Here is a 25,750-nt window from a genome sequence, read left to right as displayed (position 1 = left end):
ATATGATATGCAATATAAAACAACTCTCTCTGTTCACAAATAATCTGAATAACCTTTTCTAACGTCGTTATTTCTTCTGCTGGATTGTGTTGTTCCTAGTTCTCCCACAACGTGCTCCTCGGATTCTGCAAACTGTACTTCTCCTTTAAACTGTTTCAAAAAACGGCACTCGGTCGAATTATCTCCTCAAATTAAAATCTCTGACACAATAAAAACAATATAAATTTTTAGAATTCCAAGATTTTTTTTCATAGCTCGGTATCTCGTGCAAAATTTATATAATACGGCTACTCGTTCCAGACAGAAACTAGAATCTATTAGGACACAAGGAGTTTGTTCTTCTCGACTTGATCACGATTTCGTCTCACACGAATCTGCTTCCACGGCCACCAAATTAACACACTTTACACAAAAATACTACTTTCAAACTCGACTGATTGCTTTCGATGGTAATTACAGAATGAATTGTTTTTTCTCTCATCAATTTGAAACTCACCACTCCATTTTCTTTCTATCGGTCTCCTAGCCAATCACAAGCATTCTCCACACATCATATCCCTACTTTTTTTCTTAAGAACAAAATAGTATTGTATACAAAATTTCTTTCTTGTCAATTTCTAGGAGATATTAAAATTAATTTTACTTACAATCTAGAAAAACCCTTATTTCTCAACTAAACAAAATTGTTTACTATCCGTTTCTTTTTGGGAAACCATTTAGAAAACACTGTCTATTGTTAAATCAAACCGCGGGATACATTAACTTTTTAAACAACAATTTGTAGTCCGTTCTGTTGAAATGTATAGATTGTTCGTAGAAACTTTACCACTAAAATTTTTCTCTTCCGCGAAAACAACTTACGGCTAAATTATTTTATTTACAAAATTTGACCATGTACAGGTTCATGAAAATTTATGGTCTCGTAGTCTTTGACATAAAATTAATTTTTTAAATTCTCCTCATAAAAATTATTTACCAGTATACTCAAATATATTCCATTATTTTCATTTTAGATTTTCTTTCATTGCTTTGGCAACTTGAGGCCGAGCATTGTCGCGCAGAAGAATGACACCACGTGCTAGTTTCTCTAGAAGTTTTTATGGTATTGCTTGATGGAGCTTGTTCAAATATTGCAAGGTACATATAGGTTTACGTTGATAGGCACAATAGGTTCTGTAAACTGTACAAGCAAGGGTCCTTTATGGTCGAAAAAAAATGTTAACTTTACCTTGCTTGCAGAAAGTTGAACTTTAAACTTTTTTTTTAGCGCACAATTTTCCTGTTTCCATTGTATCGATGATAGCTTCCTGGAAAGTTCAAAATAATGATACGAAGATTCGTCGCAAGCAATAATTTATTGACGAGAAAAAAGTAATTGCCGTTTTGCCTGTAGGTATTCCGTGTCGAAAATATTCCGGACATCGCACACATCTTATGGAAAATATAATGTCACTCAAATTCAATAAAATTTATACGAAAAGATTCGTTTTAAATTAACGGTCAAATCGTATCATTGCGCCAACTCTTAATTATGATTAATTACGGCGCAAATTGCAATTAAAGTTTATCGAAATCACATTTTTGGAGTCAGTAAAACTGTCAGTTACAATTACTATTGCTCTGGGTGCTATTCAAAAGAGCTTAAAAACCCCGCTGGGCCTAAGCGGATTAGTGAAACTAATCCGCTGATTTATGGAGTACCGACAATTTGGGTATTATAAAATATTTTTTCTCTCTCTAACTTATGTACGTATCCATTTGATTTCAGATTCATTTATATCAATTTCTGCTCTTATTATTGAAAATATGGAGTTGGCGCAATGATAAGATTTGACCGTTAATTTAAAACGAATCTATTCGTATAAATTTTATTGAATTTGAGTGACATTATATTTTCCTTAAGATGTGTGCGATGTCCTTTGACGATTTTTTCTAATTAAGCCTTCCACATGCCACATCCTATATTGATGCAATATTAAAATGCACCTGGTCTCGGCTTATCATACGTCTCCTCTCTTCCACTCTTTGGAATTTTCGACAACATTGCTTGCTAGTTCGATACGTAAAACCTAAAATGGAATGACCGTAAGCCGATTTATTTGGACGGATGCCTAACAACAAATGAACAAACTTAAAATCGCAGTCAAATATAAATGGTAGGAACTGTTCAGTGTGACTATGACGTTGACAATCATAACTAATATTGAAGAACATCAGTTGAGTGATAAGAGAGATAAGAGAGTGGGCAGTCCGATAAGTACTTAGCCTACAAAAGAAAAAGGAAAATTTTGGAAAAGTGGCAATTTCGACACCCCCATTGAACACGGTTGTAACTCATTTTTAGCGATTTTACAAAAGAGGCAAAAAACGAAGTTATGAATTTTTAAAAATTTGTAGCGAAATGCATTTATAACATAATAGTAGATTACTGTGAGATGTATGCTTTGTGATTTGTTCATCTATTGAAAATCTTGAGTTGGATTGAGATTAAACATGAGTATTCGTAGAAAAATGTTGTAACTCGCCTAACAACCATTTTACACTCTCCGTGTTAATTATATTTCCCGTTTAACTATTAAAAGGTTGTACTTTTTGAGTTATTTGCAATATAGCTAGGAGAAATTAGTTTTTATGGTAGATTTAAAGAAAATATCAACTCACAGTTTTTAATTTTGTATTAGGGATAAGATTGTTTATTCTTTATTGCAACTGGCTGAATGACTAATGTCTATGCTATTAAATAAAAAAAACTCACGGTTTACACAATTTTAATTGGCAATTATAAATTTTACAAAAACAATAATATTCTATGAAAAAAACATGGCATAAAATATCTCAAATTCTTCGCATTTTTATTGCGTATTTGTAAATATCTAATTTTAAACCATTTTAGATTATTACTTTACTCTTTTAATATTAATATCTACTTCAAAATTAATAGGTCTGGATCCCGCGTATGAAAAAAAAAGTTGATTAATAGCAAGCTGAAAATTTGTTAATAGCTTAAGAGTGTCTACTCGGACAAACTTTGATATATGGGAACACTGGAACAGGGGAAGTTTTAATTGTGGAACAGGTTAAAAATTTGGAACGGTCAGACCATGAAAACGGCACATGTATTTTGTCCGACAGAACAGACTTAAACTCTCCGAACAGAGATTAAACTCTCATGCAAAAAGCAGACTGCTATTTATCACCAAATGGGCGTTTTAATGAGTGGAACATGTAGAATATGTCAAATGACAGGAATTATGACAGGTGATAAATGGGCCTTGTTATGCAAAAAGCAACCAACCCACATTTTTAAGGAAAACAAGATAATGTCATATATCGATTTGAAAATGTGTATTCTACATTGTGTAAAAAGCAACCAAGCCATCCTAAATTTTAAATCGTGAAAAATACTACTCCAAATTATTTCTGTTTAATAATAGTTCAATTAAGATTCCGCATAAGACAACCAACCCCCTTGGATTGTTTGTGTGACTGAACATATTATTACATTGCACTGTCGAAAAGTATCAACCAAGTGGGTTGATATTGTTATGCCGATTACGGTTCCTGGATTGTTGCATCTTTTTGTTTTTTACGTGTAGGTACTGACCAATGTTAATTCGTGCTTAAATATTAAAATATTTGTTGTGTTATATCTATTATATGAAGAAATCTGTGAATTTTGAATGCGAAAAATACGTTTAAATCAAGAACTGTCAAAATAATTAAAGCGGCTCGCGAAATTGCCGAAAATGGTAAGTTTCAGGATTAAGGATGTATGTTTATCTTACTTTTTAAATATTATGGTTTGTTGTTTGGACTGATTATCGCATATTTTTTTACTTGTATTGATATTATGTTTTATAGTAGAATTTCTACTGTATGGTTTTACCGAGTTGACTGAAATTATTCGGTTTTATTCATTGATTTTGTGGGTTGGTTGGATTTTGCAGATTGCATTCTATGCAATAATGGAATTAAAAATTCACAAGGAAAAAGTCTTCCTGTAGCTGGCTGTATACCATATATCACAAAAAATTAATTAAAATCCTTTATAAAAGGTATATACTATATAATTTATTCAAATTCTCTTAAAGGGCTACGTCACAAATGCAGAACGTTTTCGATCTAAATACAGATAATTGACAGTGCTGAATAGGATGTTCACATACTAAGCCACATGCAAATTTACAAATAGTTTCCAAAAAGTTAATATTAAAAAGAATATTCGGGGAAGGCCTTATGCTAATGGAACTGTTTATGAAGCTTTGGTACCACTATGGCCACAAAGTAGACCCATAGCCCACCCAAAGTTTAAGCACCTTAATGATATGATCCACCTAATTTCATCTGATTCTTTGGAGTTATATACTACTTAATCTTAAAGGCAGCAACAAAATAATCGAGGATGCAGATAGCTTTAACACCGAAGAGCTTCATTTTGACATTGAAAAATTGGTAACGTGGATCTAATAAATAAAATGAAAACTTTATAATTATCAGTAAAATTTTTAATTTTATAAATAAATCATTAAAAACAAAAGTTTTTCGATAATTTTTTGAACAGCAAAAAGAAACCAACCCTCAATACGGCTTTTTTTTTGTAAAAATTTATTAGGATAATTTTGAGACTACTATGATAAAATTGCTTTAAAATTAAACTATTGATTAGTGAAGTTATCGTTTAAAAAAATATGACGGAAAATTAAATATTTAGAAAAATATAAAAAGTTAATTTTCTTATAATTTGCAAATTGAGGGTTGGTTGCTTTTTGTTTAACATGGCCCAAATAGCAGTCTGATTTTTGTATGAGAGTTTAAGTCTATTCTGTCGGACAAAATAAATGTGCCGTTCTCGTGGTCTGACCGTTCCGAATTTTTAAACTGTTCCACAATTAAAACTGCCCCTATTCCAGTGTTCCCATATATCAAAGATCATCCGACTAAACACCCTTACGCTATTAACAAATTTTCAGCTTGCTATTAATCAACTTTTTTTTCATACGCGGGATCCAGACCTATAACATGTTTGTCCTTAAATAGGTTAAAATTTAGAATTTGCTTCTGATTTATTTCAGATACGGATTTAGGCTTGCCTGATGCTTCGTCATATCGTATCATGGTTATTCATTGGTGTGGAGCATAATATTATACTACTTTTTCTGTTTTTCTATAAGGGCATGCATTGAATCGCCCTCGATTTGTGAATGTGCTATTTCAAAAAATACATGTGTAATGTTAATAATAAACTTTTTCGCTACACAGAAGTACGTAGCAAACACTATTCTATACTTATTTTGTCCACCGCAACTATCAAAAACAAAAAAGTCCGTAAGTACTTTTTTACTTTAATTTCGATAAATTGACTTATGAGATGCACCATATATGTTTGAATACTTTATAAATTAAACACACACGTGCAACAAAGTTGTTACTCATTTAAAAACCTTGTTAATCGTCAAGTATAAAGAAATTTAATATTTAACATAAGGAGTATCCAATGTTACTGCCTTTTTCACGTTAAAATGTCGCACGTAAGTTAAAATACAACTTTTTTAATGAAGTATTAGCCAATCTATTGAGAATTAAAATATGTCGTTTATATTGTTGTGTGCGCAATTTTTTGCAGAATTCGAATTTAAATCTGAAAAAAGGTCTAACTTGAGTTACAACCTTTTTCGATGGGGATGTCGATTTATTTCTCTACATAGTCTCCTTTTAGCTCGGTACACTTGACCCAGCGATGCTCCAACTTCTTTATCCCGCCTGAAAAATACCTTTTCTCGAGGTCTACAAAATAGGCTTCCTTGGTGGCGATGACCTCCTCACTCGACTTAAATTTCTGCCCAGCGAATGTCTTTTTCAAGTTTGAAAACAAATAGTAATAGCACGGGGCGAAATCTGGAGAATACAATGGATGGGGCAACAATTCGTTGCCCAATTCGACCAATTTGGTCATGGCGACGGTGGCGGTGTGAGCAAGTCTCTAAACAATATCAAATAATGTTTAATTATTAAACAATGTGTTGTGTCATTTTAACATGTACTCTGTAGGTACTCACCCGTTTACAATGAAAATACTTTGTATTGTATAAACATGAGAAAAGCACCAATACGTTTGAACGGTTTGGCCACTAACAAGAGCGGACTTTTGGGACATGTGCAGATTTCATAGGGCTTTCAACACCTGTAAGTAATGGACTTACACAGATTTCAGTTTCAAAAATTTATCAAAATCCAGTTGACTAAATTAGAAGCAGACAGAGACGTACAGCTGGTTCCTAAAAAAACTGATACGACTCTTAGTAAGATTTGATCATTTTGAGCAGTGTATGATTGGTCTGACATTATAATGTATTTATTATGACAGACAAATAATAAAATAAACAAACAAACAGCCATTATTTGAGGTTGAAGTAATCTGACAAATTTTAAGATTTGACAGTAACAGTATTTGACAGATTTAACAGATTTGATAGTATGTAAATAATATGTATTTATTCTTCAAAATATAATAAATTAGATATAATTAAACTCATATTAATTATATCACACCTCATCAAAAGCTTTTTTCAAGAACATAGTCAGCGATTTTGATATGGCATAGAGCCAGACTACATCACGATCGCCTATAAATCGTGCTGGTAATTGCCTTGCAGCGAGACCAAAAACAAAAAGAAGAAGAAAGTACACTGCTCAATTTTCTACAAAATACGCTTTAAGAGTCGTATCAGTTTTTTTTTTGGAACCAGCTGTACATTAGGGTGCATCGAAAAAATAAAAGTTGGAAATGTTATATCTAATAGCATGAAAAAGTTGCTATTGTTATTTTTCAGCACACTAGTATTTTAATATCTAATATTTACTTCTATCTACTATCTAATAATTTACTATAAATATCTCATTTTTATGGAAATTTCAATTTATATTATGTGGAATAAAATATGTGCTAAGTCGATCTAAGATCAATTAAAGAAAACTTAAAATGTTGTCAATTACAAATTTAAACGATATTAAAGTTTTGTGTGTTTTTTCAGTCTCTCCAACCCCTTTGAAATGTCCCGCTTCGTGAGTCCGTGCGTGTAATTTTCATTTATGTTTGGTGCGATGCCTTACTTTGTTATTATTGTTGTTTGTAAATTAAAGATTTTTAAAATAGATAAACCAGGACCATGGGGAATAAAATCAAGATGTGCTGTGGACCGCCCCATTTTTCGGCATCCGCCAAATATACCTGAAAATGTTCTGTTATTGCCAAACAGGTTGCAATTAAATTGGAGGAAATATGGAAAAAGGCCTTAATTCCAACAATTTAACATACAAGAATTATTCAGCTTTTAAAAACCTACTATGACAAATATATGAAACATATCAAACCATTTAAGAACAAGCAAAACATTGAATTTTACAAAAATAAAATTCAATGCTTTGATTCAATAATTCAATGATTAACTTTTTTTGTAGCAAATCTCAATAAGTACCTCTGGATGAGAGCGAATTTCTATTAAATCAAAGAGGTACCAGAAAATGGTGATAAGCTCGATTGATAGGGAAAACAAAAACAAATATAATCAGAGAGAACAACGGTAAAAGAAGACAGTTACCGACGCAAAGACAAAACTTTAGCTCAAGTAAAAAATAGTTTTATGGTCAATCGATCGTGGAAGAACACATAACACTTGTGCATGAGCCGGGGTGCAAATATTTCGGATATGGGTATCCGCTATCTGGTATATCAGAAAGTATCAAATCCAGCTCTTGGATGTGACGAAACAGTCGTAAATACTGGCGTTACTTCTTCTTCTTCTTCTTCTTGACTGGCTTTACAACTCGGGGTGAGTCTTCGCCGCATCCACTATGGCCCTCCATCGTCTGCGATCTTGCGCTTCGATTTGCCATTGTTGTACCCCAATCCTAGATAGATCGGTTTCAACATCATCCTTCCATCTTTTTCTGGGACGGCCCACTGATCTTCTACCGTCTGGTCTCTCGAAGAACACTGTCTTTAGCACTCTGTCTTCCTCTGATCTTACTACATGACCTGCCCATCTTATCCGATTAGCTTTTATATGTCTGATGATGTTTTCAGTACCATATAGAGTCACCAATTCAGCATTGCGGCGCCTTCTCCACTCTCCTGTCAATTCATCTCTTTGAGGACCAAATATCATTCTGATGACTTTCCTTTCAAATATCAGCAATTTATTTATTTCTCGCTGATGTAGAGTCCATGTTTCACTCCCATATGTAACAACTGGGCGAATAATTGATATGTACAGTCTTAATTTAGATTGTCTTTTCAGCAGCTTAGATCTTAATAATGATGATAGGGAGTATAATGCTCTATTTTCCGCAGCTATTCTTGCTGAGACCTCTTTTTCTATGTGATTGTCCTCTGTGATTACTGCTCCCAGATATTTAAACTCTTTTACTACTTCAAAGTTGTGGTCATTAATAGTTACGTTCTGCCTAACTCTTGGTCTTGGATTTTTGGTTACCAGCATATATTTCGTCTTCTCTTCATTTATTCGAAAGCCCAGGTTACCTGTTTCCTCCTCGAGCTGTGAAAACATCTCCCTTACGTCTCTTGTAGAATGTGCGACTGCATCTAGATCATCGGCAAAGGCCAACAATAGTTTTGATCCTCGATTTGCGGATCCCCCTGTTAGTTCAGACGATATTTTACTTACTGCGTATTCTAAAGCCAAATTGAATAGCAATGGTGATAAAGGGTCTCCTTGTCTAAGCCCTGATGTTATACTAAATGGCATCGATGTTCTGTTTCCTATCTTTACCTGTGCATATGAGTCTGCCACGCACATTTGAGTGAGCTGCACTAATTTTCTTGGTATTCCCATTTCTAGCATTGCTAGCCATAGTCTGCTTCTTTTTATCGAGTCATATGCATGCTGGAAATCTACGAAGATTTGGTATTCATCTCGGTTGAATTCCCAGTTTTTTTCTAATATTTGTCGGATGGTAAATATTTGATCTATTGTTGACCTTCCACTTCAAAAGCCGCATTGGTAGTCGCCTAGAATATCTTCCGAATACGGAGTGAGTCTCTTTAGTAAGATAATTGATAGAATCTTATACGCTGTACTAATAAGCGATATGCCTCTGTAGTTTCGGAATTGCTCTTTATTTCCCTTCTTATGTATGGGTATTATAACGCTTCCATTCCATTCTCTAGGCATTTTCTGCTGTTGCCATACTCTGAGAATAATGTCATACAATTTTTGATGTAAAACGTTTCCTCCTTTTTTTATCAATTCTCCATTTATACCATCATTTCCTGGTGCTTTGTAATCTTTAAGAGATGCTATTGCATTCTTTACTTCTTGGAGTGTTGGTGGTGGTATTTCCACATCTGCAGAATGAAATGTAGTCTCTGATTCCTCCATCTCACTTTCAATATTTAGTAAATTCCGAAAGTATTCCTTCCATCGCTCTACGATTTCTGTTTCCATCATTATCAGTTCACCTGCTTCATTTCTCATAGCTTGTGTTACCCCAACATTTCCACCTTGTCTGACTGTCTTCACTTCCCCAAAGAATTTTCTTATTTGATTCCTCTCGCCACTTATTTCCATTACTCGTATTTGCTGTTCTATGTAGCTTCTCTTTTTAGTTCTGAGTAGTTGCCTTGTCTGTGCCCTCGTTCTGTGAAAATCTGCTTTGTTCTCATCTGTAGGGTTTTGTAGCATTTTCATTCTTTTGTGAGTTTTTGTTTCCAGCATTTCTTCGCATTGCTTGTCAAACCATTTCTGTTTTGGGCGAGTCCTCTTTTTCCCAATGGTTTCTTTCTCTGCTTGTTCTATCACTGATGCCACTCGCTGCCATGCATCTCCTAGGTCTACATTTTGGTCTTCCTCTCCCAGCAATTGAAATCTGTTGCTTATGGCTACTTGGTACTCCAGTTCTTTATTTGGTGTTTGAAGAGCTTCTATGTCCCATCTTTCTCTTTGTTCTTGTTGCTCCATCTTCTGTACTGATATTCGTGTTCTCAACTTTGATTTTACAAGAAAATGATCACTATCGCTGTCAGCTCCTCTCATACTTCGTGTATTAATAATGCTACTAGAGTGTCTTGCATCAATGAGGACATGATCTATTTGGTTACGTGTTCTTCCATCATTTGACACCCATGTGACCTTGTAAATGTCCTTTCTTTCAAATTGGGTGGATTTAATAATCATGTTATTAGATATTGCGAATTGTGTTAGCCGGTGTCCATTATCATTTGTTGTATCGTGTAGGCTATATTTACCAATTACTTCTTTTAAATAGTCTTCCTTACCTAGTTTAGCATTACAGTCCCCCATTACTATTTTGATGTCATGTTTTGGCGCTGCTTTATACTGTTGGTCTAGTAATTCGTAAAATTCGTCCTTCTTATCTTCTTCGGCATCTTCTGTTGGGGCATAAATTGAGAATATAGTGAGATTGAACCACTTACCTTTGAGTCTAATATAGCAGATACGTTCGTTTATTGGCTTGAAATCTATCACTGCCGTTTTTAATCTTTTTGCAATTACGAATCCACATCCGTATTCATGTCTGTTCTCACTACCCGACCAAAAGACTATAACATCTTCCATTTCTAAATTTCCCGTTGCTGTCCATCTTATTTCCTGTATTGCTGTTATATCCATGTTATATTCTTGCAGTTGTCTAATGGCTCTTGTCGCTATTCCAGGTCTGTACCAACTTAACACATTCCACGTACCTATGCAAATATCCTTATTCCGTTGCGTGTGTCGTTTATATCGAGTATCCGTCTTGTTCCGAGGCAATAGTTTCTGTTTCGTGGCAATACTGGCGTTACGGGTGATGTAATACGGCTGCTAGAAGAACATCTTAAAAAACCGCTTCAGTGGTTTGTATGTCTGCGACATTCAAATTAATGATCTACCCCTTGGACATCAAAAGAAGTTTGCCAGTGACCAAATAAAACAACGTGAGGGTCTTCAAATTTTCTCCTTAAAAATTTTGATTCAAACGACTACTTTGAGTTAATTAACTAACAAGAATATCACCTTACAGAACCATCTATATTCTCTAGATTTTCGAGTGACAATCTGCGAGATTTTATTAAGAATCCTAACTTAGACCCTTTTACTATTGAGATTGAGAAAAATCACTGCCACAAACAATGTGTAGAACGATTTGTCAAACTTGTGACACAAGCTTCTCTAGCAGTTTGTGGAGCGTATTCGAGGGATGGATTTATAAAATCTTGAATTAATTCCAGAAAACTATGCCCCACTTTAATGCTAAATCGGAAGACATCTTCGAATAGAATGCTTTTACCATATTTTTTTTGTAATATTTATATACCTAATTTTGTACTTTGCTTTATATTTATTTTAGTATTAAAAGAACTTGGGTGACGTCATGGAGACGGATAAGTTAGGCGATTTTGTTATAAAAAGAATGTTTTAGTACCCTTTTCTTAACCCGGCAGCTGCCACGTGGGGTGCTACCAGCACCCAATAACATATTTTCATCAAATATTTGGTATTTCAAATTTGTTAACCGTCCTGTGCGTCATAGTAGCTTTCAATAATATTATATAGCATAGATCTGTTTGTGTTTGAAGTGGTTATTTAGTGGCATTCTGAAATTGTAGCTCTAAATTCGAATTGGGGTGTCATCATCTGGCAGTAAAATTTTTTTATGTTTTTGATAAACAGGTCAGATTTACATTTTTTTATTGTAATAACTGATCTAAATTATTAATATATTCTCTATACTCAATAAATTTTAATTTTCTTAGATATTTTACATCACTTCATTTATTATGGGTTGGTACTTGCTAGTTTGCTTATAACACCTTTTTAATTTTATTTTTTAACTTTTATAATATATTAGTAGCTAATAAGTTAATAAAACATGTTTTTTTTATATTCTTGTGTAACTTAACACATTATTTTGTTTATAAACAAGTAGATCACAGAAAATTTTTAAGGGGTGCTGTGAGCACCCCACGTGGCATTTGATGCCTTGCAAAGCCACGTGGCAGGTGCCGGGTTAAGTAAAATTTTTAATTGCGTTGTGAAACAAGAAAATATGTTCCAATTTAAACCGAATTTAGTATTCAAGTTCTATAAGGTATTACTTTTCCCTTACAAAAGAAATTCGCATATTAATGTATTTTTTTCTAGTTTCTAGTTGCCGTGGGGCAGAATATATTTTTTTATTTCAACGCAATTTTACTAAAATACTAAATAGTGTGTTAGCAACTTCTATGAGCTATTACATTTTCGTTTCGAAATAAAAATTTTTGTCGTCTGTTAACATTTTTTCAAAATTTTTAATTGTCTGGGGGGGGGGGCAGAAGATATTTTCCAATTTCGAAAAAATTTTACCAGAATACTTAACAGTTGATTGGGCAACTTTTGAGAGGTAATACTTTTCCATCGCAAAAAAAAAATTTCGCCTTTTTCGGTGCACCCTAACGTACATATCTTTTGGATAATGCAACAGATGAAATTAAAACTCTAAAATTTTTGACTTACGCATTTTTCATATTAGGCCGACGATAAGTGCAAAATTGGATTTTTATCGAAACGGTACTTTTACATTTCGATAACCTATTTTCTATAGAATTTCTATAATTTACTAACCGCATCTACGCTGCGGGATTCACTGTAAAATTATTTATGATCAAAATAACACGAGAAGCTTTGTCTGCTTCTTTGGCTTAATCGGTGTTGAAAAATAACGTCTTCCTTTTATTGGAATAGAAAAACAAATACGTAAATCATTGTAAGGTCGTTTCGAAAAATTATTATTCATCGAAATGCTTTCAGCGCCCTCTCCCACAATGACAGATACATCAATAGAGAACAATTCTGTGATTATTTACTAGTTAAAATCTTAATTAAGTCAGTATGAGTAGTATTATTAGGGTGGTAAGTGATAGGGTGGGCCATTGAGTAACTAATTGTATTTTTAGTTAGTTTTTTTAATCAAGTTTTCTGACTTCAGAAAAAAATTATGATAATATAACTTCCTTCACAGTGTCTTGTTTCATAAATAATTTAATTTTTACCATTGCGACCATATACTCTACCGACAAACGAAGACAGGAGATTCCTCAGATAATTTTAAGACAATTTAACCCAATTCACCTAGTCTGAAAATGCTTCCTAAGGGAGCTAGAGCTCTTTGAAAATGGCGTCATGTAATTAGTTTTTCCTAAATACCTCCAGAACGCTTCTATTTAGAAAAACGAAAATTGGTATGCTAATTTACTTTCCAGAAATGAATCGATTCCATTCATTTCGAATTTCTAGTACCGGTCATAGGTGTCCGTTTTGGGTAGGGCAACGGTTATTTTATCGCCTAACTTTTTTCTCTTTAATTTTTAAGCATTTTTGAGTTTGAATTATTAAATTGTAAGGTATTCTGGTACTAAAAGTTACTCTTACTTTAAGTCGATAGGATACACTGTTTTCTAGAAAAATCGATTTGAAAACCTTTCGTTCTTCGAATTAAAAAAAAAAAGATTAAAAAAACTATTTAGAAAGATGAAAACTGGTACATTTATTTATATTCCAGAGATTAATCCATTTCATTAATGGCGAGTTTCTAGTACCGGTCATAGGCGTCCATTTTGGGTAGTTCAACAGATATTTTATAGCATAACTTTATTGTCTTTAATTTTTAAGTATTTTTGACACTAGATTATATTCAATTATGAGATATTCGAGTACTAAAAGACACTTTTGCTTTAAGTTGGTAAAATATATCGTTTTTTTTTAAATTTTTTTCATTTTTTTTCAAATTCCCAAATCTAAAAACTTTCAAATCGATTTTTCTAGAAAACGGTGTGTCCTAACGACTTAAAGTAAGAGTACCTTTAAGTACTAGAATACCTCACAATTTAATAATCCAGTTGTTGTGAAGCTATTTTCTTGTGGGATTTTTACAATTTTAACTATTTATAATGGGAAATAAGCCACAATATTATTAAAAAATGATTTTTATTAACGTTTCGACGTCCAAATCGTGTGCCGTTGTCAAAATACACAATACTACTAACAGAAACAAAAAATGTTGTTGCTTAGTAAAAAAATTCTTCTAATAATTTATTTAATTTGACTCATTTATATCGGCAATTCAGATACATATGATACATTTTAAAGTAGAAGACTTTAAAATGATATTGCCAATATTTATGAGTTGCGTTCCTGGGACGACTTTACTGAAAGATAGTTCATTCGATGGTTTTCCCTCGTGATTTACTATGAGATCTCTAACGCGAGAATTTTAATGTCACCGTTGCATGTGGTTGTATTTTTAAAGACAGATCACATGCTATGATTTTTTTGTGACGGATATTCTTGAGTTGGGTTGATTTCATGTAATCGAATGAACTATCTTTCAGTAAAGTCGTCCCAGGAACGCAACTCATAAATATTGGCAATATCATTTTAAAGTCTTCTACTTTAAAATGTATCATATGTATCTGTATTGCCGATATAAATGAGTCAAATTAAATAAATTATTAGAAGAATTTTTTTACTAAGCAACAACATTTTTTGTTTCTGTTAGTAGTATTTTGTATTTTGACAACGGCACCCGATTTGGGCGTCGAAACGTTAATAAAAATCATTTTTTAAAAATATTGTGGCTTATTTCCCATTATAAATAGTTAAAATTAATAATCCAGTATCAAAAATGCTTAAAAGTTGAAGACAAAAAAGTTATGCGATAAGATAACCGTTGCCCAACCCAAAACGGACACCTATGACCGATACTAGAAATTGGCAATGGATGAAATCGATTCATTTCTGGAAAGTAAATATGTATGAAAATTTTCGTTTTTCTAGATAGAAGCGTTCTGGGGTATTTAAGAAAAACTAATTACATGGCGATATCTTTAAAGAGCTCTAGCTCCCTTAAGAAACATTTTCGGACTAGGTGAATTGGGTTAAATTGTCTTAAAATTATCTGAGGAATCTCCTGTCTTCGTTTGTCGGTAGAGTTTCTGGGCACCCTGTATAAAAAAAATGAGATTTTAACGAAAAAATTTTAACATCCAATATGTATGTCAAATTCGTTTTTTTATTAAATTTATTAATATTTTATTTATATTTTTAAATTTTCGCACTTTTTGCACCAGCATCCGTTATGGCTTGCAAATTGAAGAAGCCTCGGAGGTGTTACCAGAGAAGGTTCCCATTGTTTTCAGTCTGGTAGGATGTGAAACAGCATTTTTTGGTGTTATTTTATGTGCTATTAGATTGAAAACGTAGTCTTTTGCTAGCAGTTGACGCTAGGGCATCCCTGCCATTTCGTTCGTTGCAATCCGTGACTGCACGCCGGGGTTTTTCCTAGTTGGGTAAGAGAGAGCAGCATATGTGCCTCCTGATGAGAGACTAATAAGTTTCGAAACTGGTAGGGGTTGTTGTTGCACTCTCAGATTGAAAAGGAATAATGATGCGGCTGTAGTTTCGTGTTGTAACAAAATTGAAAATGGTTATTTGGCTGGTGTTATGCAATAATGTACTAACCCACAAAAAGTTGTTTCGGAGATAAATTGATTTAAAACTTAAACTCAAATAAGAAATAGACTATTGATATATATAATTTTATGTATTTTTTAAATTATAAGATCGACAACGAAAAAATACTACATTCTAAGATTATACAGATAAAATGTCAAAGTTGACAGAAATCAGTGTCAAAAGCGGGTTAGGACATTTTTGAAAAACTACAATTATACCTTAATAAAAACAAGCAAAACTGATCTAAACACTAAACTTGGTTAATAATAATTTAATTTAAATATGTTTTTTGATCTAGTCCTCAAGAAAACTTTCGTCAATGTCAAAATTTAACTCGCTTACGAGCCCTTCTATATCCTCTTCAAAGTTAGAACTTGGGGTTAATCTTAAAAAGTTGTAAAATGCTCTGGAATCTTGAGGAATTACTTTTAAAATATCTTTTAAGTCTTTTATTTTTTCTTTAGATAAAGGTTTACCGCTTGGCCACAACAATGGTAGGTGTAATTCCCGTATATTAAATTTGCGGCCTTTTCCATGTTTTTCAGTATTAACTTCAATATACTCTTCCGCTTCAATGTTATATTTCATGAACTAGGTCCTTGGTTGATCTTAGTAGAATTTCATGTGTTTTTAACCAACTAATATTTTGATTATTGATATCAACCTTTCTGTTTGTAACTGCGTTTATTAAGTTTACCGCTGATACCATATCCTCTTTTGTCAGTCTATTAACAATAAATTTATTTCTGTTTCTACAGCCTTTTATAACACTGATATAGTCTTGATCTGTGTATATTTTTTCGTTGGTTTTAATGCAAATTCAACGTCTCCGAAATGGGAATCATTGGGTAAAAAGGAATGACCCGACAATAAAAATTTTAATTGAATAACTTCCAATGAGGGATGATTTTGCAAAACGTGTATTAACATTAGTACCAATTTTATCTTCTGTTCTGGCCACCGCACGAATCTGACCACAAATTTAATGTAGTAACTGGAGGTTTAACATTTTCAATTATATACTTACGGAAACAAGACCCGACTTCCTGGGTTCCTCGGCCAGCTTCATGCTCTAACCATACATTATACATCCCTTTTCCTGTGCTTCCTATAGCAATTCCCAAATTATAGAAGTTCAATTGCCTCTTGTAGTAAACGATACCAGTGGGTAGTTTGGGAAGAGGATGGGTTTTTTGCAAGTCAAATAATTCATTTTCAATAATGATCTCTATCCCTACTGATGGGTTAGAACACTTTTGCTTATTTATACATTCGCCACATATAGCATTTGTGGGATACTATGTTTACCCCTAGATGTCTATGAGAGCGCCAATCAGCTTAAAACATTTTTGTTAACTGCAGTACACCTCATATGGAACCTGTTTCACTAAAAATCTCAATTTTGTACGAGGTGTGGGTTAGGACATTATTGCATAACACCGTCCATTTACTTTTAAAAAGTATTGATATGTATCTCCAAAAGTCGATATGGATCTCCAAAGTTGCCCATTCTCGAGAAAATGAATTTATTCGAACCTTTACGGGCTCACTGTATAATTAATATGAATTATTTAATATTTTAAACTGTTTATTACATTATACTCAATTATCTTTCAGATGTGCCTGCAGAAGATCCCATACTGACAATGGACAAAGAAATCTTAGATACAGGATACAGGTTGAAGGGAAATTGTTCAGCCCCGTCTTCATATCCGCCTGCCAACATCACATGGCTTCTAAATGGGAAACCGGTAAGTAGATTTTAGTACATAAAAGATTTTTATCTTAACATTCATAACCAAGAAAAAACGATGTTTTTATTATTCTTAGTTATATACATTATTACTAAAATAATTCATTCCAGAGAAAATAAAATATTTTATCTACTGTATGTCATATTATGTATTAGTTTTTAGTTTATGAAAACTGTCATTATAGATAGCAGTGCGTGAAGGGTTTAAAGTGTGCGTGAAGTAATTTAAATGAAATTTACTTTTTCGCTCACTTTCAATGGGTTTTTTGGCACACTTTCATATAATCAAATATCCTTAACTTTCGCGTTGTCATGGTGGTGACAATATGAGCAATGACTTACAACAAAATTTTTGACAGTTTTGTGGTTTGAAAGTAGTTAGGATTTTTAAATGTCACAGTTCCAAAAATTGTAGAATAGAAATCAATTCCAGTGACGAAGAGTTACAGTTTTTTTATTTGTTTATCGAAGAGTAGATAACATATTGTATGAAACTGTGCGTGAAGTACTTTTTGCGAACTTACGCGATGTATAGCACTCGCTCCGTTGTCGCTCGTGCTTTAAATATCGCGAGCGTTCGCAAAAAGCATACTTCACGAACTATTTCATAAATAAATATTATCTACTCTATGTCATATTATGTATAAGTTTTTAGTTTGTGAAAACTCTCATTATCGATAGCAGTGCGTGAAGGATTTAAACGTGCGTGAAGTAACAATGTATTTACTTTTTCGCACTGTTATTAAATTTCGCGTTGTCATGGTGACAATCCTTAACTTTCGCGTTGTCATGGTGATGACAATATGAACAATGAATTACAACAAAAGTTTTGACAGTTTTTTGGTTTGAAAGTAGTTAGAATTTTTAAATGTCAAAGCTCTAAAAATTGTAGAATATAAATGAATTGCAGTGACGAAGAGTTACAGCTTTTTTTATTTGTTTATCGTAGATAAAATATTGTATGAAACTTTGAGTAAAGTACTTTTTGCGAACTTCACGTTGAGTGCGTTCGCAAAAAGCATACTTCACGAACTGTTTCATAAATAATTATTATATCGTACTTTTATTTATAGAATTATTCGATACAAGAACTTCTTATGTGGCTTTGCCGTTTAAAACTAAAAAGTAAATAGTAGGACATCAAATACTGTTGAGTCCACGAGTGTTTACTTTGGCGGAACATAAAACACAAGCATTCCTTAACTGTGTCAACGAGGTTAGCTTTGTACGTCAAAATTTAGGGTAAAATAACATAAACCTGTCATAAAATTTCTAATTCCAATATAAAATTAATTGTGAAAACAACTGTTCGTATACTATAAAAAAAATCCAAAATGCAATAATTCGACAACATAACAGCAAAAAATTGAACAAACTGACAGCCACAAAAGTAAACAAACCAAAACGTCAGAAATTGTAGTTAAAATATGTGAAAACGTTCCCAATCGTCTTTCTTTGTACCTTTCTCTTTTCAATGCACTGAGTCCAGATCGTTCATAAAAGTAATATGTGTTTTAACTTAACCTTTAACTACCCGCGCATCAAGTTATAACATAACTACACGCGTGGCGTACTTTGTACTCCACAAGACAATACACTTAAAAACAGCGGATTTGTTTAATTTTTTTTTTTTGAAAAAATACACTTAGTTGTTTGTTATAAACCTTATTCGGCATCAGTGAATACTTGGAGTTCCTTTTCAGTAAGCCAATTGGGATTTATAACTGGAATCATGGAATAACTGGATTCCATGATAAATAAAATTACTAATAAAAAATTTTTTTAAATGTGATTTTTTACAGGAGAAAAAGTATTGTTTACAAAGAAAAATATATTTTTTGCCATAATGACTAAAAAACAATTAAAATATATACTTATATTACGACTTATAATAATATAATCCTGGGGTATATTGTCCACCACCGGAAACAACAAATAATAAAATGTAAATTACGATCTTTCCAGAACGCCGATTATAACGAAACTAAAACCAAATTGTAAAGCACATTCCAGTGATAGGTTAGAAAAATAAGCAAGGTCAAAAATTTAATTTTTAAATACATTTCCAGTAGAATTCTTATATCTGGCGTACAAAGTACGCCAGCGCGTGTAGTTAAAGGTTAATAGCAGGCGGCAGCTGGTTTGCCATTAGCTTCATGCGTGGAAGAGAATGATGCTAGATAAAAAGTATGTGTTTTATCTCGTCAGGTATAGGGCTTTTCATTCACATTCTTTTGTTTCGAGCTTCTGTCATATGTTGTATAATATGACATATTATACAACATATGACAGAAGTTCGAAACAAATGAATGTGAATGAAAAGCCCTATACCTGGGCCTAGATTACGTGCACTGTAGATATCTACATGTCGCTTTCTATCGATAGTTGAATAGCAAAATATTTGAATTTTTAGCTTTAATTGACTTATTTTCTAGTTTTGCTAGGTTATACTCTAATTGATAAACTTGAGCAAAACCAGAAAATAATTCAATTAAAGCTAAAAGATTTATATATTTTGATATTCAAATATCGATAGAAAGCGACATGTAGATATCTACAGTGCACGTAATCTAGGCCCAGGTATAGGGCTTTTCATTCACATTCATTTGTTTCGAGCTTCTGTCATATGTTGTATAATATGTCATATTATACAACATATGACAGAAGCTCGAAACAAAAGAATGTGAATGAAAAGCCCTATACCCGACGAGATAAAACACATACTTTTTATCTAGCATCATTCTCTTCCATGCATGAAGCTAATGGCAAACCAGCTATGCCGCCTGCTATTAAGTAATGCTATACACATTGTGTATAATATTAATTTACACGGATTATACGAGGTATGACAGAAGCTCGAAACAAATGACAATCGATGAAAAGCCCTATTAATGACGCACGAGTAAAGACTCGTGGACTCAACTGTACACATGTGATGAAACAGTAGTTTACGTAAAGGTCAGTACACATATTATGAGAGCCTAACACTGTTTGAGAACGTTATATTCGTATCATTATTGTACGGCGGGACGAACCGCTTGCGAGCTGTTCGTGTGTCGCTCGTCACATGGGCTTTCGGTTTTTGGGACAACGACAAAGGATGTTCGCAGTTCAATTTGGACGACGTACTCAGCGATATTGTTTGTACGTGTCATCGCATCGAGGTCGTATTAAATGACGTGTTCCTTCCTGACTTGCAATAGTTAAGAACCATGAGAAGCGCAATGTAATCAATACCTTAATTAGAAATTAACTGAATCATTTATATATAAACTTTGCACAAGTGTTGGTTCGTCGCTTTCCATGGATCGTGATGAGTTTGCGATGAGCAATGAGGAAGCTTTAGGCCGATGCCACATTATGCGTTTTGACCGGATGCGTTTCCGCCGCATCCGGTGAAAACGCATAGTGTGACAGATCGGTCCGGTTGCGTTGGAAACGGATGAGTTTTAAGTCATCCGTACGCGCTTACAAACTGCACCACACTAAACGCATAGTGTGACAGGTCGGTCCGGTTGCATTGGAAACGGATGCGTTTTCACCGAATCCGGTCAAAACGCATAATGTGGCATCGGCCTTATACGGGCACCACACTCTCGGCGAAGTTACTTCGCCAAAGTTGACCGAAGTCCGAAGTGCCTCTCCACACACTCGTTCTACTTCGCGAGGAACACATTCAAGCGGTGAGATACCGACAAAGATCCCTTTGAATCGGACGCGCCAGACGGACAGATTTCGGAAGTAGAACGAAGTTTATTAGGCAAAGTTACACAAGGTGGCAGTCTACACTCTCGTACTTGCTAGACCTCGATCGACTTCGGCGAGAGCGTGGACGGCGTTTTACATGGATCGTGATGAGTAGAGCTCGGGAAATATTCAAAATGCATATTAAGTGCATATTTGCATATTTTGGATAAATTTTGTTCATATGCATTTATTAAAATTGCATATTTTTAGACTTTTTTGCATTTTTTGCATAGATGCTGTAGACGCATTTTAAAGAGAAATGGGAAATCCCAGATCTAAACAATAAATCTGAAAATTCTCGTGGAACCAATTTCTGGTAACATCCTTTCTCTGCCTTTTACAATTTTTAAGGCGACGAATAAAGGAGACGAATCAGACTCTACAATATGCAATGCAGTCACATTTTGTTAGTGAAAACATTTTGTTATTGTTAGGTGATGCTGCTCCATATGACCAAAAGTGGACAACATTTAAAAATATTTTTTCAAATTTATTACTTGTCTAGAGCACGCTTCTGCTAAAAATAGAGTAGCAGGAGGCTACAAACTGTAAGGATGGAATTTCCAATGATTAATACCCTTCTATCAAAAATAAAAACATAATTTTGAAAGCCCTTCTGCGAGTATAGGTGTATAAAGATCGTTTACCTAATGTGCTTTTACCACCTGAACCTGTGATAACTAGATGGAGAACATGGTTAAATTCTGTAAATTTCATAACCGATATTTTGAAGGAATTAGAGACGTCAATTTATAGTTTCGATGTAGACGTAACTCAGGTGCTATGAAAAATGTGTGGATGTTTTAAAAAAACCGTTATTAAAAATTAATTTGACACATATCCCATCCAAACCAATTTTGTAAATATTGCTTAGCCAATTACTAAATTAGAAAAGCGAAACATTTCTTTAGACCAAAGTATTGAAATTATCAATTCATTAAATGAAATAATTAAACACCTTGGTGAAACCAACAAAATGTATCAAAAATTCTGCACGGCGTCAAAGAGAAATGAGGAATATCACAAAATAATTAAAGAAAATATTATTATGATGGGGAAGTGTGAAGATAATTTAATTTTATAGGTAGAACCCTCAATTAAATAATATTTTAAGTAAGCTTCTTTAACTTCATGTGAAGTAGAAAGAATTTTTTCCGTGTATGCTTAAACAATTACAATCAGATATACCTACGGTTGTTTTTCTGTAGAAAATTTAGAAAACGTTTAATAATGTACAGTTTTAATAATAATTGTAATAATAAATAATAAAGAATGATGATAAATATAAAGAATGATGATAAATATAAAGAATAAATGAATATAATGATGTAGGTTATAGAAATTTCAATAAATATTTTTTATGACTTTAGCATAAAATAAATATTTTTTTTATTTAGCTTAAATGCCTCGACAGTCCATTGGCATCAAATAAATAATTAAATACCTTCAAAACAAGGATTACCGTGTTGTTTATTTATATGCATTAAATGCATAAAAGCATATTTAAGTGCATATTTCAAGTGTTTTTTGTGCATATTTGCATGCATATTTTAGGGTTTTTTAAGTGCATATTTCCCGAGCTCTAGTGGTGAGTTTGTATTTAATTCTGGCATTCAATTATAAATGGTTTATCAATTTTTGAACTACTGTTCTGCTAGCTTGAAATCAAGGTGGCAGAACATGCGATAACTTAAAAAATAACAGTAATAAATTTGTTTTTGGAACATTAAATTTGAATTTAATTCAGAGAATACTCTGGTATTCAATTATAAATGGTTTATAAATTTTTGGACTACTTTTCTCCTAGCTTGAAATCACGTGACAGAAAATGCGATAATTTAAAAAAGAGCAATAATTTTTTTCTTGGAACATTAAATTTGCATTTTGTTTACACTAAATTATGGTATAGTAATAACTGTAATAAAATTAAAATAAGAAACCAAGGCTCCGAAATACTGCCAGATATAACCACTAGTGAAATCCATCAAGCACTGAGAAAAATGAAAAATGAAAAAGCACCAGGTGAAGATGGAGTCGTAATAGAGGCCATTAAAAACGGAGGCCACATTCTTATAGGTAAAATAAAAAATCTCTTCAACTTATGCCTTCATCAAAAGTCGATACCTGAGAAATGGAAAAACGCAGTAACAGTACTTTTGCATAAGAAGGGAGATAAGACAGACTTAGAACATTACAGACCCATTAGCCTGCTAAACCACTTATACAAACTCTTTACAAAAGTAGTGACATCAAGAGTAGAAAACAAGCAAGATTTTTACCAGCCAAAAGAACAAGCTGGATTTCGATCAAACTTTGGAACAAACGACCATCTGCAGGCAGTAAAGTTTTGAAAAACCAATTGAAAAGTCAGTAGAATATAATAAGCCCCTTGTCCTAGCATTCGTGGATTTTCATAAAGCCTTTGACACGATAGAGCTGGATAGCATTTTAGAAGCTCTAAATGAATGCCGCATTGACTATCGTTACAGTACACTCATCTATAACATTTATAAAGAGGCAACAATGAGTGTTAAGTTACATGATAAAACCAAACAAATAAGCATAGAACGCGGCGTTAGACAAGGCGACACACTCTCGCCAAAACTATTCATAACTGTTCTGGAATATGCCTTTAAAATGCTCAACTGGGACAATAAAGGGATCACGATAGACGGAGAAAAGTTAAATCATCTTCGTTTTGCAGATGACATAGTCCTTATAACTGATGACCTAGGAGAAGTAAAGGAAATGCTAAATGAGTTAGATGCTATCTGCTGGAGAATAGGCCTGAAAATGAACTTTTCTTAAACTAAATATATGACTAATCTGATCCCTAGTGGACAGCTGATTATACGTGAACAAGAAGTAGAACTAGTGGAAAAGTACATTTACTTGGGTCATGAAATTAGAATTGGCAGAGATAACCAAACATTCGAAATAAAAAGAAGATTAACTCTTGCTTGGGCAGGCTACGGAGCTCTGAGAGGTATATTTAAGAGCAGTATACCGATCGGTTTAAAAAGACAAGTGTTTGATCAATATGTGCTGCCGGTAATGATATATGGAGCAGAGACACTGACTCTAACCAAGGCAACAGCGTCGAAAATGCGGGTTGCTCAAAGGCGTATGGAAAGATCCATGCTGGGTGTAACCCTATGGGTTAAAATAAGAAACGAAGATCTCAGACAAAGAACCGGTATCGCAGATGTTATAGAATGTATCACCAGGCTTAAATGGAACTGGGCTGGACACGTCGCCAGGCTGAAAGATTCAAGATGGACACGAAAGCTGATGAAATGGAGACCAAGAGAAGATAAACGCAGTAGAGGAAGGCCGCCTACACGATGGACAGATGACGTCAGGCGGATTAGTAAAAACTGACAACAATCAGCACAAAACCGTGAAGTGTGGAAACAATTGGGGGAGACCTATGTCCAACAGTGAACGTAAATGGGTTGATTGATGATGATGATGAATAACTGTAATTCTGCTGACTTCGTTCTGTTAACTTGATGGACGTCAGATTTTGACAAATTCGTAGGATAGTTTTTTAAAACAATACGGTTTACTAAAGGGTGCTCTTAGGGTGGATCGATTATCGCAATATTTTAAAAAAATTGACACACTGATTTGGAATACCCACCAAAATTTTCTTTTGTAACGACAATAAAAAAGTGTTATTACAACTTTTTGATAAAATTACACCTTCTGCCCTCTACCGGCCTTTGTAAAATGAAAAAAAAATGTTGGAGTAATAGTCACAAAATAAAACAAAATTGACAAATTGAATTGGAATACCCACCAAAATTTACCTTTAGTAACGACAATAAGAAAGTATTATTACGACTTTTGGATAAAATTACATCTTCTGCCCTCTACAGGCTTTTTAGAAACGAAAAAAACAATTTGTTGGCATTATTAACAGAAGCCCGCCAAAGTCCTGGCGGCCCTGGTTTGTATAGTCTATTAGTCCCATCTTCGGGGTGAGGGGTGCTGCGACTTTAGACTTTCAAGAAACAAACTGAGAAGAGCAAGAGATCAATCAAGAAAAGGTTTTATGCAAAACTCTCCCGAAACTTTGAAGGCCATATATTTTGACGGTAGGAAAGATAAAACCTTCGTTATCGAAAATATTGAAGGCAAGAAGGCCCCACAGAAGAACTGCACTCGAAGAGCACGTTTCATTAGTTCAAGAACCAGGCTCCATATTTTTAGGTCACACAGTACCTACCCTTTTCTGGATCGGCTCTAAGCATTTATCAAAGTATTGGGAACTTTTTTTTAGAGAGTTATAGGTATGGTATAATATAGAAGAACTAGTGGTAGTAGGATATGACGGAACTGTAGTAAATGCGGGAAGAAAAAATGGTATAATTTTTCAACTAGAGTTAAAGTTGGGCCGTCCTTTACAAAGATTTTTCTGTCAGCTTCACGCTAATGAATTGCCTTTACGGCATCTTTTCCAAAAGCTTGACGGTCAAACTTAAAGTCCAAGAGCTTTTGCAGAAACTATAGGAAATCAAATAGTGCATTGCGAAAATATGCCGGTTGTAAACTGTGACAGTATTGACTGTGAAGGCTGTGACTGTGACCAGAAGTAGATTTAATTGCCTTAAGCGCCGATCAGAAATATTTGTTTCAAATTTGTGTCGCAATTTCTAGAGGGGAATGTTTTGTGGATTTATTAATCCAAAGCCCTGGAAACTTAAGTCGATGGCTAACGTTGGCGAATCGCATT

The 25,750-nt window shown here is 33.7% G+C and overlaps 1 protein-coding gene across 1 annotated transcript in view; it reads left to right on the top strand.

Annotated features, from left to right (window-relative positions):
* The window catches only part of LOC114325526 (uncharacterized), a 528,612-nt gene that overhangs the window by 216,834 nt on the left and 286,028 nt on the right, over positions 1–25,750 (top strand). The window contains exon 2 of the mRNA XM_028273598.2: positions 17,130–17,263. Coding sequence (XP_028129399.2) covers positions 17,130–17,263 — 134 coding nt within the window. The remainder of the gene's footprint in view (positions 1–17,129; positions 17,264–25,750) is intronic.

The sequence above is a fragment of the Diabrotica virgifera genome, chromosome 8 (genome assembly GCF_917563875.1).
Source record: "Diabrotica virgifera virgifera chromosome 8, PGI_DIABVI_V3a".
Lineage (NCBI taxonomy): Eukaryota > Metazoa > Arthropoda > Insecta > Coleoptera > Chrysomelidae > Diabrotica > Diabrotica virgifera.
The sequence above is the reverse complement of the archived record's forward strand: the minus strand, read 5'-3'. Positions and strand labels throughout refer to the sequence as shown.